The sequence below is a fragment of the Temnothorax nylanderi genome, unplaced genomic scaffold (assembly GCF_030848795.1).
Source record: "Temnothorax nylanderi isolate EJ_2023f unplaced genomic scaffold, tnyl_v1.0 TNYL_tig0099_pilon, whole genome shotgun sequence".
NCBI lineage: Eukaryota > Metazoa > Arthropoda > Insecta > Hymenoptera > Formicidae > Temnothorax > Temnothorax nylanderi.
Genome location: NW_027249161.1, coordinates 348,664 through 366,003, shown reverse-complemented (window position 1 = coordinate 366,003; position 17,340 = coordinate 348,664). Strand labels below are relative to the sequence as shown.

The 17,340-nt window shown below is 34.3% G+C and overlaps 1 protein-coding gene across 2 annotated transcripts in view; it reads left to right on the top strand.

Moving 5' to 3' along the window:
- LOC139775480 (uncharacterized) overlaps positions 1–17,340 on the top strand; it is a 78,815-nt gene that overhangs the window by 54,982 nt on the left and 6,493 nt on the right. For both annotated transcript variants that reach the window (XM_071711509.1, XM_071711508.1), the window contains exon 2: positions 16,828–17,013. In XM_071711509.1, the coding sequence (XP_071567610.1) occupies positions 16,828–17,013 (186 nt within the window). The remainder of the gene's footprint in view (positions 1–16,827; positions 17,014–17,340) is intronic.

The following is a 17,340-nucleotide window of genomic DNA, read 5'->3' as shown; positions in this document are numbered from 1 at the left end:
AAATAATTTTAAAAATATATATGTGTGTGTGTGTGTGTGTGTGTGTGTGTGTGTGTGTGTGTGTGTGTGTGTGTGTGTAGTGAATTAAAATAGGTAGTTTTAAATTCATAATCAAAAAATTTTTTGAAATATCTAATATAATTAAATATTGTAAGGCACAACAAACTTTGAGATATTTATATTTATTTTTACAACTTTTGAGGTTATTTTGGAAGCTAATGATTATAATATTTTTTATAAGATAAAAATAAGATTTATTTCTATTAAGGTATTTGTGAGCAAATTTATGAACTGACCGTATATTTGACGCTTTTATCGGAGAAGTTATAATACATCAGTATTTTTGGCTATTAATATTGAGGATATCGTGAAATAATTTTTTGCACCAGAAAAATGACATATCTTTCGAGGGTCTCTAGAGCCCAACGGGCTCTAGTCCCCTTCATCATCGGATAAATAAACCCAAACTTTCTGTCAAAGGCATCGCCTGTTCCATAAGAGAGAGAAAGGTAGCCAAGAGGACCCGTGCTAGAAGAACGTTCCACTATTCGCGAATGTAAAGATATGCTACCAAAAAAGAGACAGAGATTTGCTCTATCATCCTGTCACCGACAGAAATCGAAAACTTATCACACTGATGCCAACGCTTTCCATTTTTCAAAAGCACAATTAGAGTTCTATAAAATTAGGTCACCGTATTCTATCTTGCGCGGGGTGACTCGCTTTTTTAGTTAGAATTAATTGACCGTAAATTTCTCATGTTATAAGCTACTCTCGCCTATTTAGTATGTTACGATAATGTGTAGCAATCTATATTAATCTCGTAAAATAACATTAAGAATTATAAACATCTTTACTTATTTAATATATACAGCAAATAATAGTCTTTCCATAAAGCATAACATACATATTATACGTATAATAATGTTGATTAAGTTTCCTGAATGGTGTAATATACGCGCAAGTTTATCTGGATCAGATAATCTTATTTCCAGGACTTTGGGAGAAAACTGCCTTGCCAGCCATGGATTTGTACACAACCATTTGCCGGAATTTGGTACAAAAAAATGAATCAGAAATACCTTCATACGGTACCGCTCACTGCGATATTAACTAGAAAGATTGCTCAAGTATATAATTATAATTTTAAATTTAATAAAATTTATTTAAAATTTTAATTCGAGGATTTTAAATACGAAAATATTTAAAGATGATTAATAAAAAGCAATTAAAATAACGCCTTATTAAGGAAATATCAACTTTAAGTTATTTTAACTAAAATCACTAAAATAACTCGTAATATTTTATTAATAGTCTTTTTGATTTTAGCCGTCACAGTCAAGACAAGATGAAATATTGAACTGTATGGTAAATGATTAGTTAATTATTGCTTGAATTTATTTTGATGAATCGAATGTGATCTAAGCGTGACTATTCACTTTTGTGATCTTTTTATTCGCAATAATGATTCTTCATATCGTCAAGTTCAATCAACGTAGACAAAAGCAGACCGCCTGGAGGCATGACCATTGGTCGGACATAAATACATGTTATAAATCCTGAAGGAGCAAATGGTGACTTTGAGTGAACATTCTTTTCATCCTCTTATGATAGCTATTAGTGCTATCGTTCCAATGTCCCACGAAATACAAACGGCTTTATAATATTAATTAGTTACCTTGCAAATTCTCGACAGTCCCATTTCATCAATGAATTTCATCAATAAAAATATTTTCCTACACAATTACTTCTGGAAAAATAATTACATATTTAATAGTATAATACTATAATATTAATAAAATATAAAAGCTACGGCCAATCTTCGAGTAAAACAACGAATGGATGTTGGTTTAAAATAAATAATAAAATTTATTCGATGACGAGGATAACAATCGTTTCGTTTACGTTTCGTCGTACTTTATAGTCTTCATCAGAACATGCTGAGTCAAACCGATAGAATTACATTAAATTAAAATAAAAATTAGAAAATTAGTCTCGCTTGTTCTAAATAGTTCTAAAAATTTTATGTTATCTTATACATAAAATCTTATATTTATTTTAATAATATAAAAATTATAGATATACTCCTCTCTGAAAAGTTCTTGAAACGATATCAAACGGCATTCATATTGCTTTTAGATGTATAACTACAGTTTCAAAAAAACTCTGTGTCAACCCTTGGTCTAATATATCACGCGTCTCAAAGACCCGTATCGACTTTCTGGCTCGTTACACACGTTGATTGAGAACGGAGAGTTTGCCGAACAGACGACGAAAACTCGAAAGCTGTTCATTACTCGAGCTATCTCCTTCTCTTTACGCGGTGAAGAGAAGTGCATGCCAACAACTCGGTGGCAATCTAACTGAGTGTATCATGTTCCTTGTTTCGAGAATTACAATTATCCTTCGCAGTCCTCTCGCCTCTTTCTGCCCTTAACTATACGTTTCTAACTATCTCAGTTCTCCTGTTTTGCATTAAAAATATGCATCTGCTTTTATATCTTTCACTCTTTCCTTTACATGGATAAAATTCAAAACAATGTACGATAAGAGTACATCGAACAACATGCGAATTAAAAAGTTATTCTCTGTCTTTCATTAAGGATAATAATTCGCACATAAGGGAAAAGGAATAAAGATTTTGTATATATATAAAATGTTATTCACATTTAAAATCATATTTTCCTCCTTACAGTGCCAGACTAGAGTCAAGCTCAACAGGGTCTTCTTTCCCCGCTAATTTTTCCAAGCCCGTTCCCTTGGCAGTGGTTTCTCTAGATAGTAGATAGGGACAGTGGGAATCTCGTTAATCCATTCATGCGCGTCACTAATTAGATGACGAGGTATTTGGCTACCTTAAAAGAGTCATATCGAATGTCTGATCATTCAGATTTTGAGATGGCTATTTTATCTCTCACGTATGGAACGCGATGAAAGTTTTATTTTCAGATTAATTACGTGTCTTTCATCTTAAAACTTTCCTTTCAATTTATAGCTAATACTAGAATCACATAAAAAAATGTTGGTATTAAACTGAAAGTTAAATTTGAAGTAATTGTTTTTGATTATATCCTTAATGTCCGCATTTAATTCTCTCAGATAATAAGCCCTTGTATTGATGCGTATAATCCCCTCTCGCTAGCAATCGGAAACAACGGTGGTAATTCACGAGAATCTTGAAGCTCCTGCTCGAGAAGTTAAAAGCGGATTACCGTGGACTCAGCTCGCCACAATCGCCATCTTACGACTTATCCGAGTTCACTTCCATTTATTCCTCTCAAGAACCTTGACATTGAGACTTTCTTGTCGCGCGGTGTCCACTCACATGAACGAATTGTCCCGTCCAAGATCGCGGAAAGCTATTAATGTTACGATCTTAACGTAAGTATTCGACGAGATTAATTAGCGAATTAGGAGAGAATAAGATAAGAAAACAGATTGCTATTTAGAGAGACTAAATAATAATTTAGAGAATCACGAGAGCTACGACTTTTGGTGACTCAATCGATGTCTCTTACTTTCTTTATCAGCACCGTTCCCATAACTCACAAGGGAACCTCGCAAACTCAAAAATTCTGATTTTAATAAAACTTTACACACATGTAAGGGGAGAATAGCGGTAAATAAACGAGTTTAGAAATTTTCAGTTGTGACCCAAAAACGATTCTAAGAAGTAAAACCACCTTACCACCCTCATACATAAAACGACTTTTTACTTTTCTCGGTATATCTAAAAAATTATTTGGGATACCAAAAAATGTTTTATAGAAAATTTTCATGGTAAGAACATCTCTATTTAACCACATTAATAATATTTTTAAAAAATAATTTTAAAAAAAATTTTTTTTAATTGTTTTTTTTTTAATATTGTTAGTGTAATTAAATAGATGTGTTCTTACCATAAAACTTTTGTATAAAATATTTTTCAAAAGCTCGAATATATTTTTCGAGATATATCGAGAAATGCAAAAGCTCTACATATGAGGGGTGGTTTCACCTTTTATTGTTAGAATCATTTTTGAACTGCAACTGAAAATTTCTATAAATTCGTCTATTTATCCCCCCCCCCCCCTACATATGTGTAAAGTTCCATCAAAATCAGAATTTTCGGATTCGCGAGGTTCCCTTGTTAGCCTCGCAAGATGACAATAATACCCCGAATACGTGCAAGGAAAAGAGTTTAATGGATTATTAACCCTTCATCTCATCATTGTTTCCCCTTATCTCTACTTCTCTTTGTTTAAATATGGCGCTCTAATACACAGTCATGCGATATTGCATATTTTATCATTTCTGAATTAAACTTTTCTAACTTTTTCGGTATTGTTATGCTGTACTTTTCGATATAAATTTTATCTTCCATTATAATATACAATTTATTATTAAAATATACAATTTATTACAATATTAAAATGTGTGATTAAAAAAACTTCATAAATCAAATAATAATATAAACCAAAAAAACATTTTAAAATCCCTTTTCATATAAGATAGCTTTATTAAAACATTTGTTAATGTTAATTATGTCTTAATATTTGAACACCGCAGTAGTATTATTTATTTAATTAATGACTATGTTTAAATATTGATACAAGCAACGATGATCGGGTTTAGGTTAACCTGGGTGATCGACATGTGTAAGTCGGGGCGTATAACACAAATCTTTCAACCCACAAATTTTGTGCACCATAAAATTTCGGATTTGTCAGAACACGAGCACGGGAGAAATCGATGAACTACAAGAAGGAACGGTCGCCTTTCGGAAACAGCAATAAAATCATGGCTCGTGTTACCACCGTCGCGTCGCCCAGGGCGTTCGGATTTTATGCTCTAATCATCGAGGGATTCAACATGATTCGATCTCGTCGAAACGACTGCGAGAATAGAGCGCTCGAGAGAGATGCATTTTGTGTGACGACTACAATGTGATTAACCACACCATCTCTTTGAGAGAAAGCGTTGAGGATGACGAAATCCTGCCGCGGCTCGCGCGGGATTTATAATGGCCCGTGATTCGACAGCTGCAACGTGGTTCCGCGGTAAAAATAGTCGTCGCCGACGCCGTCTTAACATAATATAGCCTCAGAGAACAATCTGCGAAAATTACATGTATGATATTTATCATGATGACCGACAATCCTGATCTCTTATTTAGGGCTTTGAATACGTATCCCATTGCGATGATATTAGCAAATATTGTCCAGCACCGTTCATAACGTGCGCTTCGCGTTCATTTGGACAGAAACGCTAGAATAGAATTGATTTATAATATTATACTTTTCTGCTTTACTTCTGATATATATCATACTCTTCGGATCTTTGAGAAAGGGACGGCTTATCGAAACATTGTATGCAATACTATGTTGTAAGGCATAACGTATAGTTGATATTAGAGACATAAGCGGGGAGCACAGACTTCTGCATAGCGCATAATGCATAATGCATAAGAAAATGATCCAAACAAAGTCCTTCATTTCTATCTCCACGATGGAAGTAAAGGACTCTGATTGATTCATTCCCTTATATGTTATACAGAAGTCTCTGCTCCCAGTGGGCCTATACTGTAACTCTTAATGACAGTTTCGTTATCGTTATATTGTCGTTGCGCAGCTTTTTTACCATATATATATAATATCTGCGCAACGCAAATATAACGATAACGAAACTGTCGTTAAGAGCTACAGAATAGACCCACTGCTATAAAATTCATCACTTTATCACGTTTGGCAATGTACCATTACTACCCAGGTAGTAAAGTAACGTCCGAAACGACAAAATGACGTTGACTGATGTCTAATACATGTCACTATGTTGTTTTTTAACGTCACTCTGGTACTTGGATAGTTAACTAAGCACTACTATTTAAATGTTATCATGAAATTATCAACTCGATGAAATACATTTTATTCAAATAAAATTGATTCGAAATAATTACAAAAGAATAATTGCAACAATTTTCAATGACAAAATAAAAGGTTCTTTTTTAAATTAATAATTATTAATTTAATTTAAAAAATCTTTTAGTCACTTATCTGATCATAATAATCTCTACAAACAGATATCTCAAAATGTGAAATAATATTTTGACAGAAATTTTATATAAAAAATCAGAATATTTGTTTTGTAACATTTTCCTTGTTAATTTTTTAAATTTTTGTAAAGAAAGAGTGCTGACGTATTAAATCAACGAATTATCAACGAATTATCATTCTATTATTATCGCATAAAAAGGTCGTTAAATTCAAATTTATATATTACATACAATAAAAAGTAGGGAACAGGATGTTGCGACAGAAGGAATGTCACGACGATCTTTCAGACGATCGACGCCTATTCAAGCGTGCAGCAAAAGGTGCTCGTGAAACCGTCGAAACTTTTTCCTATATATCGCGTTTATTTTACGACTCTCACCATGGCCATGATAGTCTCTCCGGCATCGATTTATTATTGCATTCACAATGGTTTTTTACGATTTTCCTGTCTCCTCAATTTCCATATATCAAAAATGTGAACATAAAAGATCTTTATCAATATTTCATATTACTCTTTTATATTTTGTATAATTAATTTAAATTTTGTAAGCCATTAATATCAAATTATAAAACCATTTCCGGTAAAATAATTAAAGCAAGTTTTTTTTCTTAATAAAGATATCGCGAGATATTTCTCTCTCCACAATAATTATGAACTGTTGAAAATAAATATTCATCAAAGAAATTAAACTCATCAATGAATCATGTATTTAAGTCTCATCATTAAAATATTTTGCAATAGTAAGTGTAAAGTGTAAAGTGTTTAGTAAAATCAGTACTCTGCATTTTATTATTTTAAAATTGTTATTTGTTATTTTAACAAATAACATAATTTTAACAAAAAGCAAATATCAAAAGTCCCTGATCAATTCATCATTATTTTACGTTTTATAAAATAAGTTGCCGAGCAACGTACATTCTCACGTAAATTATGTGTCGGGATGAAGTTGTAAAAGTGCTCGACACACCTCATTAAGTGGATGGCAAATAATTTCGGGGTGGGCAACGATATGTGTATCGATTAAACGTACCACACTTGTAATCGACATGCGACTTATGGTTAATGTTACCCGTGGTTCGCTTCTATTTTGCATAATTCACAAAAGCACCGACGCATATTTTAAACCGTTCAATTACGCAGCGATCGTATCGCTATATAATGTAGACCGATACTGTGTCCATAATGTATTCTAACTGCTCGATTACCGTGCAGTGAAATACCTCGGACGTGCGAAAACCTGTCGTCAACATCAATTTCACGGCGATAAAACTTTTAATTTTATAACACTCGTCATTACAGAAACGAGTTTTTGCGCGTCCCGAGCTGCTCCGAATTTTCTTTTCTTATTATCATTTTTTGCCGAGCCTTTTGCCAGAAATTTTTCAAAAATCGAGTGTACTTTACGCTTCTTCGCGAAAATTAAATCGACTACTTTTACACGGTTCCGTATCCCTTTCGAAAAATTTCGCCTATGTGATTAATCTGGCTGAAACTTATACTTATCTCTCGATTTCGGCGAGTTAATTTTATATTCTTCCTCTATGTATGAAAAGAATCGCGATAATTCAACTCTGTTCAGAACATATCACGTTCCGAGCATAGATAAAACTGTGTCGATCGCCGGCGAATAAAATCGTTACAGATACATCGAAGTTTCATCTCGTTTTATAGTAAGTCCCATCGCGAACCTATTGCCCACGAAAGCACGTGGCGAACCCAGGGGAACGAGAGGATTGGTCCACTCGTTTCCCCTACGCAAGCTCAGTTCGAGGAGCGCGCGTCTCTTCTGATCCACCTCGGTGAAGTGTGAACCCAGTCGGCGTTTGGCAACGCGTCTCTCATCTAGCGTTCCAACGATCTCTCCGATCGGGACACGCGATACGGGGAACGTGCGGATAAATTATCGCCATTGCGGATAGATTATCGCGAAAAATTCGACGCATCCGTGTGCATCGCTCTCGTCGTAATTCAAATGTATAAAACTATATATCGTTTTTATTGACATAAATCACGTTATAAATCATCGATATAAATTTAAAGAGACTGATAGTCTATAACGCCTAATAATAAAATATAATTCAGTATCCGATAAGGTGCGGTAATTAAGCGATAAAATTGAAATAGAACTTTGTGTAAAGATTATCTCAACTGGCGAGTCCAAAAGGGAGATTGTATTATTTCGAAAGCGCTCTAGTAAGATGATCGTGCCGAGTGCCACACGCATTTTGGGTATCATTGTTTCGACGAGATCCCGCGGCACGTAGAACCGTTGATCCTCTTACGTTGAAACTGGCCGTATGGCTATATTTTTATCGTGGCAACGTTACCGGCACCCAAATTATAGTCGAATTTTTCCGGATTTACGTTGGCGGGATGCTACGTTAAATCTTTCCGATTGTAATATAAATTATTCGAGTAAGATTCAAATATAGAATCTTTATTATTCGAATGTTTCAGAAACATATCACTCAATATTAATTTTTTTAAATTAATTTATATATATATATATGTAAACTTTTAAAGAAACACTTTACAATCTAAAATTAAAAACACAGTGAAAAAAATTTGAAAGTTTGAGGAATGTAAATGTTAGAAAAAAAATAATTCTTATTTAAAAAATGTTTCTTTCAAAATCATAAAAAATTCAAAAGAAATATTTTTCACGTATGCCATATCTTAAATTATTATAATAGAAAATTTGGTTCGTTATATGCAATGCAAAATTAAAATATAATATAGGCCAGCGAAACAAACTAAAGAAAAATTGTAACATTGAAATGAAGTTCATTTATAAATATAAAGTCAAAATAAATGTTCCGACTTTACTTACTCTTCTTCAGTACATTAAGTAAATACAAAGAATTATTAAAAAGATTAAAAATTATTAAAAATATTAAATTAAAAAATGACACATCACATTGGTATAAATAAACTAAACAATAAATCAAATTAAAATTACCACGACACATAAATACGTTAAGAATTTAATAACAATAAAACATAAGTATACGAACGTAAGATCACTAAAAACCTACAAAAGATAGAATCATGTCTCCTTGTCTCTTGCCTAAAAATTGAGTTGTTTTACAAATAATTCAGTCATGATTGAAAAAATTATGTGAATTAATTGTTACAAAACGTATTTAACTTATTCGTCGTTAGGATGCAAGAATATGTTGGTCCAAAGTATCTGGTAAAAATTTGTCACGTGAAATTGAAGTCAAATCAAAAAATGAAACTGTATGATGGTCCAAAATAAATGTCAATTACCGCATGCAGAAGTCAAAAATGAAGTAGTTAAGAAGAAACAAAGAGAAAAATGTGTGTCTATTAATTTGTCGTTAACTTCTTATTTGACATTACTTCGATACAGCTTAATTTTACCATTTGACTTGAATTACTTTGGACCAACATATTCTCGTATCCTTACGACGAATAAATTATATACATTTTGTGACAAGTGACTCACATAACATATTTCTTCAATCATGACTCAATTATTTGTAAAACAATCCAATTTTTATACGAAAGACCATGATTCTCTCTTTTGTCATAGCCTCTTAGTGATCTTATGTGCGTATATTTATGTTTTATTGTTATTTTTAAATTCTTAACGTATTTATGTGTCGTGACAATTTTAATTTACAGAATAATAAATTTCGTCGCCAGTATATAGAATAACAATTAAAGTAATTTAAACCGTAACTGGCAATATATAACGTCTTTCCGATATAAACATAGAAAAACTGTGAGCCAACTTGGTTTGTCGTAAAAAAAACTTAAACTATTTAATTTAGAAATTACATCAACTGACCAAAACCCATGGTCGAAATTAATAATGTCTCGATTTGATCCGAAAAAGTGCTGTGTGAATCCGACAAACCAAGTTGGCTCACAGTTTTTCTATGTTCATATCGGAAAGACGTTATATATTGCCAGTTACGGTTAATTTAAATTACTTTAATTGTTAATTTTAATTTAATTTATCGTTTAGTTTATTCATACCAATATAATCACATTTTTAAATTTAATATTATTCTTTGTATTTATTTAATGTACTGAGGAAGACTAAACATTTATTTTCACTTAATATTTACAAATAAACTTTATTTCAATATTGCACGTTTTCTTTAGCTCATTTTGTTGGCGTATTACCTCCTTACTTTAAATTATTATATTTAAACTTAAATGTTATTCTATTTAAATGTTAGTTTGATTATTCAATTATTTATTTGTATTAAAATATCCCAAAATTAATGAAAAGTTTCTTTTATGCAAAACGGGACGCAATCACGTTTTAAAATTCCGCTTTATTTTAAAATTCCTTCCATTTTAATCCAATCAAATAAGGGAAAATGTCGAAGCGGTTTAATTCCGGGACCGGGGAAAGTATTTCCGGAAAAAAGTTTCTATCGCGCGCAACTGTCACGGCAAATTTCCTCGAATACGAGAATATTAAATGCGAGATGTACGTGAGCGCGTAAGTCGTTCGAAGCGATGCGAAGTTACGGGTCGTTTACCCTCTCTCGAAATTACACAATCGCTGAATTAGCAGGACTGGGCCGTGCTAAAAGCACGACGTGCTCTGACGTCTCTCGCTTTCCTTACCATCCTCATTTTTTCCTTTCCTTTCTTTTTTATTTCTTTCTCGGTTATGTCAGATTCGTATCCGCCTCCCACTCACCACTCCGCAAGCCCCCTTGGTTTCCTTCATAAGCCTTGTTTGCCTAGCTTTTAGCATAATGCACTTACACGTGTACATAAATACCGAACATGCTACGAACGCCATTATGATCACCGTGAGAAAACTCACGACTAGAAATGCGCATTATCGCACGGACTTCAGTCGACTCTTTTGATCCTGATTTTAATATTCCTTGACACATCTTCTATCTTCTGTCTCTCTGTAATATTAAATACCGCGCAATATGGATTACATCATAAAAAATAAAAAATTAATTTAATTTCTAAAATTTCTTTGTAGCGTATCATTTGCCTAAAAAGTATTTTGCTTATTCAGTATCATTAACTACCTACATTATTAATATGATAGAAATAAATAAATAATGAAATAAATTAAAATAAAATCTAGATAACCATTTAATTTGCTGCTATTACCGATTCGTTCATAATTTAACGTCACCAGGAAATTTTTAAATATTCTACTTTAATCTCATACTGTAAGTATCTATCTAATGTTCATTTCCGTCTTTAGTAAATTATAAGACAATTAAAAATTTAAATTTGCGAATGATATTTAAATCGCAACTAAACAACACTAAAGGTGGTCAATAAACTCGTAATCTGACGAACAAGCAGCATCTAGTAAGGATGAACATTATCGGTAGCGAAGAAAATAGTTGCGTATCGTTGTCGGTGCCGAAGAAACTAGTTTAAATCGCGGGATGAAGAACCGTGAGCGCAACGGAAGAGTTGTCGTCCAAAGTCCCGCTTATGAGGATAGCGGGGTCGCGATTTCCGGCGAACTCGGCGAGCCTTCCTTTTCCGGGGAATGCGAGGGGATAGCGTCTCTTCAAGCGCCTAAGGGAATTGAGGAAGATGCGAATCCTGATCCTAGGTTTGAACATACAATCTGTTGCAAACTGGAATGATTTTCCCGCGTCTCAGAATAAATTGAATAAAATCTATCGCGAATTTAACTGAATCTGTCGCTTGTGTCGAACAAATTCTAAAATCCAAATCGTTTCGAGTTGTTTATGAAATTAATTTCCTTTGTGTGTGTGTGTGGTTATTAATACAGAATATTTTAAAACCATTATCAGATAATACTTTAAAATTAATATCGTATTATATCTTATAACACTTCCATCTTTTTTTAAATCGCAATTGTGAAACTATTCACGGTAATAAAATCTAATCATTTCCAACGTAAATGTTGTTTAACTGCGCAATGCAACTTCGTTTGGACATGATCCTCGAATCTCATACATGCCAGGTATGCCGCGCGTTTCACCATAAAACAACATTATTATCCCGAAAATGGTTGGGGCTGGGTCATCGTCGTGACAGGTGTCATGGTGCAAATTCTCGCCACGGGAATACACGGGGCCGCCGGGGCTTGGTTACTGCTCGATGGGACAAAGCGATATCATCAGACTCTTCTTAACGTAGGTACGTGACGCAACAAATGCGCAAATATTAACAATATTTCTCGTCCAAACTTCATTAGAGGAAAGTAATCATTTTAAACTAATTGTACGGCGCACGAATTAAGGAATATATTTGAAACTTGTTAAATAAGCAATACACATCTGCTTCTCACGAATACAAAATAGACAATATTTTTATAAAACTTGAGATTTATCTATTTTATAAATAAAATATACGCTTCTATATTTTTTAATTATTACTTTTCTTTATAATTATAATATAAAGGCGTGATAAAAATAATAATTTAAAAAATATAGAATAAGAAATAAATATACAAAAGATATAGAAATAAGAAATAAATATACAAATATACAAAAGATATATAAAAATATACGATTTTGATTTTTATAAGACTATTGAATATTATACGTTTTTTCCTGTAGCAGATTCTTAACATTGTAATGCATTGTAATTGAATTCGATATAAAACATATAGAACATATAAAACAAAAAGTATTTTATGTAAGTTATTACTCATACACATACATACTCGTACATAAACATAGTTTATAAACTCAAGTTTCCCAATCGTATATTAAGGAGACGTAAGATAAGAGTTTTATAAAAATGATAAATTAAATTAATGTATTAAAAGACCATACACTGAAATGGTATTATCTTCGATATGAAACGTCGAAAATACACTTTCAACGTTTTATCGCCAGGAAAGAAACGAAACATATGGTCGTATTCTCAAGTGGTTTCCAATACTTCTAAGCACAACGCCAGCAGCATTTTCAAGTTGCCTCTTTAAGAGCTCGCGTCGTATTATTACTCGCGAAGGATTGCGTCACGAACGGATTATTATCGTCCTCGTAAACGCGAACCTGCTGGCTATGATTTATTTTTAATGTTTTTTGCGTGTTGCTATCTTTAAGCCTTAACGAGTTTCATTAATTCTGCGATGCGAAATCACGTTCTGAAAAAGTTCTGTAATTTCGGCAACGAAAAGAAACAAGAAATCCGAGGGAGCAAGCAAAAGAAATGGATTATGTTTTTTGGCAAGAACAAAAAGCGAAAAGCACAAATAAACGAAAAGTATTCTAATTGGTTTATTCCATCTTAGAGAATGTAATAAAGGATATATTCGCTAATTCTTTTGGTATGTCTAAAATGTAGAGAAAATTCTCTACATTTTACACGTGTAAATCTGTTGTCTTATATTAATGCAAATTGCATTATCATATTTGATGTTAATGTCATCAATTTACATCGTCTCAATTTCTAATTAAGCAACATTTATGAAAAAGAACATAAGAACATTGAAACTATAATCGATTTAGTATATTTTAGTATTATAAATATATATATATGTGTGTGTTAAATTGCGTTATATTCTACCCAACCACACAGAAATTCGAAAACATTTTAATTATACGACTATGCGAAGAATCGAAAGACAAACACTCGTATTACTTTCAACCGTCCCTCTCGCTCCTTCGAGAGCTCGGGAAAACGGCAATTCTTATGAATCTTACAAGCTTCCTCATCTTTCGCGAGGACACAGTCGCCAACTAAAATCCCGACCAGTCCGCAAGTCGTTGACCCTGACGGTAGTCGCTCTCGCTCTCGTCAATTCACTCTCGCTATCGTTTCACCCACTCCCATCGACAGAAACTATCTCGGGGATGAAAAGAATACCCGTCGGTCTCGCGCGATACTCAATAAAGTATTCTGAACTTGGTCGCGAAAAGTAGCGGAAGAAGAAACGAGAGAAGCGGCGAAGCGTGGGGAGCATTATACAGCAAACATTTCCTCTCAGATTTTACGAACTAGAAATTCTTTTACTCCGTATAGTATATTTCCCACATCCACACAATGTATACCGTAACTTTGTTATTGGCCAATTCAAAATATGATAAAAGATATGCGTTAAAAGTGTTTGTTCTTGAATTTAAAACGGAAAATATATTTTCTTTTTAATATGGAAATATCGATATAAAATATTTAAAAATAGTTTCTGTGAAAATATCTTTAAGATTGTTGATGGAAGACAACGTCGCCATCCAACAAATAAACCGACATATAAGTACTATTGCCACGCATTTTTATGTTCAGATTCTACAAGATATCATAGATTTACGGTTTTATCATCATGTTATCGAGCACGCATTTCAATTTGATAGATTTCCGAAGTAAGCCTCTGCATACAAATCTCTCTCCTAAACTTTTACGTCCTTCCTCCCCCAACGTCCTAAACGATAATAACAGAAACAGCCTGATGTGTATATCCCGAGGCGAATCCGGATATATATTTACTCCCTCACGCAGGAGAGAATTCCAAGACATTGTTGCAGAAATCGGCATTCAGAAGAAGGAAGAGGAAAGATCCTGGGAAAGGCACGTCTTAAACGATACTCCCACGCGTATAAGTCACCGCTGCTGGCGAGCGATATTTAACGCGCATCCGTCGTCCCGTCGTAGCTACAGTGAGATTAATAACTGCTTTTCCTCGCGCGCGCACGGCGCGGCGCCCGTTTGTCTCCGTAACTGTCGGGGCCGTTACTTACTCCCGTAATAATACGTATTCCCCATGATTGATGAGTTCGCGTATCGAGAACCGGTGAGAATTAATTAAGCGATTAGGTTCTTCGCGAGGGCGACCTAATCGCGTCCGCTTAGTAGCCCGATGTCACTATAACGGTCTTAACTGCGATCAAGTGCTCGTTTAATACCGGGGGCCGTATTAATTAGCATCTTAGCGAGAACGATCGCTTGCGCAAGCTATAGCGATAGTAAATGTATGAAAGAGATTGCGATTTGAGATGCTTTTTAGCTGAGACCATCAATTATATTTACACGGATTTTCTCTTGATTTGTCTGTCGAGAAAAAGGTCGCCTAATACACACACACAGATATATATATATATATATATATAGCAAGTTGTTTCTCTTTTTTCTTTTCTTATAATTCCCCAAAACATATATTTATCATTTAATCCTCCAACTGCAAATGTGCCGTATATCTTCGATAAAGATTGTAATATTTGCAACTAAAATATTTACAAGCAAGAATTTTTAAAATATCTTTTCTATTTAAAAAAAATTTGTGTGGCTACAACTTATGATAATTACGTAAACTATTGTTGTTTGCGTGTGGACCTTCGATGCTACTTCGGAGCTCAAATAGATACAAGAAGCGTCCGTGGCTTTATCCCAAAGTCAAACTAGTGATTTATCGATAGGATTTCGTGATTGCGATAGACGCGCTAAACACGTAGTGGCGTAAGGGGAGAATGAGGGGGAAAAGGAGAAGTATAACAGTACGAAGCGTCGTATTCGTTAGCGCGTGATGCGTTTCTTGGGAATTCTTTGGATGTCGTAACACTATACCATAAATCATTTAAGAAACGATAGATGACAACGCGTAAACCTTATTGGGTCCGACTGGCCGAGTATCTGGGGTATGGCGATAGCTCACTTAGGGAATATGACGATATACCGCAAGTCGCATAAAGAAATGAAGCCGCAAGATATTTAATCCATTTGCCCAGGCTGGAAACATACTAAACGAAAATTGTGACCCACTCACTCATGATGACCAAAGAGATAGTATATGAGAAGCAAATGGAATTAGAAAAGAAAAGAAAAAATATATATATATGTGTATATATTGAGAGAAAAAGTTAAATCTGAATATTTGGCGCTCGAATCAAGAAAGACTTTAAATTAAATATTAAATGTCGAGAGATATCTATTTTCACATTAGTCCCAAGCACTTATGATGAAATGACACCCAAAACAATGCGCGAATCGATGCGGAGAACAAACAGTCCCCGTCATCACATCGCCAATCGTGACTTATCCCCCGATCGTAAAGTATCTGTTACGGGAAAGATTCGTCGGATTCTATTACCGCGCGCGGGCAATACACAGTCCGCAAAGCGAGTTCGTTTTACTACCGACTTGTCGCCCGGAAATCCGCGAGGAAAATGCATCGGCCGCGAATCAATCTCTTTCTCGCCCAGACGCCGTCCAACGTTCGTCAAACAAACACGCGAGAACGGATGGCTTGCATCGACTTTAAATAGACAGACAAGCGAAAGAACGAAATGACATAGATAGTCGTATACCTACCCCGTAAGCGACAGAGAAAAGTGGGCATAGAACAACATGCCAGACGAAATGAGAAACGGGCGCCAGTCGAAACGTCTTGTTATCTACGACGCGCGTTATAACGAAAATCGAAACCTTTTTGGCATAGCCATGCGTGATTTGACTTTTTTATTACGGGGTAGATTGCGAGCGATACGCGAGAGTTATATCTCCCTCGGGAGCGTCGATCAACGACACGCCGCTGGCGCGTTCCCGTAAAAAGTTAATAACAACTCCGTGAAGAGATTTCCTGTATCGCGCAGACATTTTTCCACGAAATTAATTCACATTCTATATGAATAAATTATACATAGAGGGTATATCCGTATCTCCGTGACGATAAGAATCTGGAATGTTGCATTATTAGACAGTACTGAACAAGGAATATATAATTATAGTTGCCCTATCTTCCCGTAATCATATACTCTTTGAGCTGTTTTATCTGGAAGCATTATCTACGCGTGTTGCACGATTAAACAAAATTTGCGGGATGCCCAATTGCCCACACGATATTTTCCTGTTTTATAGGATGGCTGGGGGCAATGTCGACGGGTGTCGCTCTGCTCGTGTCGCCGGTTACGATAGCGTTTTGCCGAAGAAAAAGTACGAGAGTAACGGCAGTTTTGGGCGGCCTCGTTACCGCCCTCGGCTGCCTCTTCACTTCTTTTGCCTCGCAATTTCATCAATTGTTCTTCAGCTATGGCACCGTGGTCGGTAAGTAAAGATTGTAATGCTGACGGAATTCCGGAGAACTATTGAGTCATCCCATAAATAAGTAATGCGGTTTTTTAGAGATATTTTTTAAATAAAACAAAAAAATTTGACATTTTAATTTTAATCTAAAATATATTTTTCATTATTTACAACATCATCTCGCATCTTAATCTTAAATTTTCAATTCTTTGACAATAAAAGTCTTTCGGTTTTGTGTTGAGCTAAAGAATAAATCAACCTCATCATCCTTTTTATACCGCATTATTTATGGAATGATCCAATACTTGCAGCAGCGCAATTATAAGCGCATTGTAAATTTGTAATTAT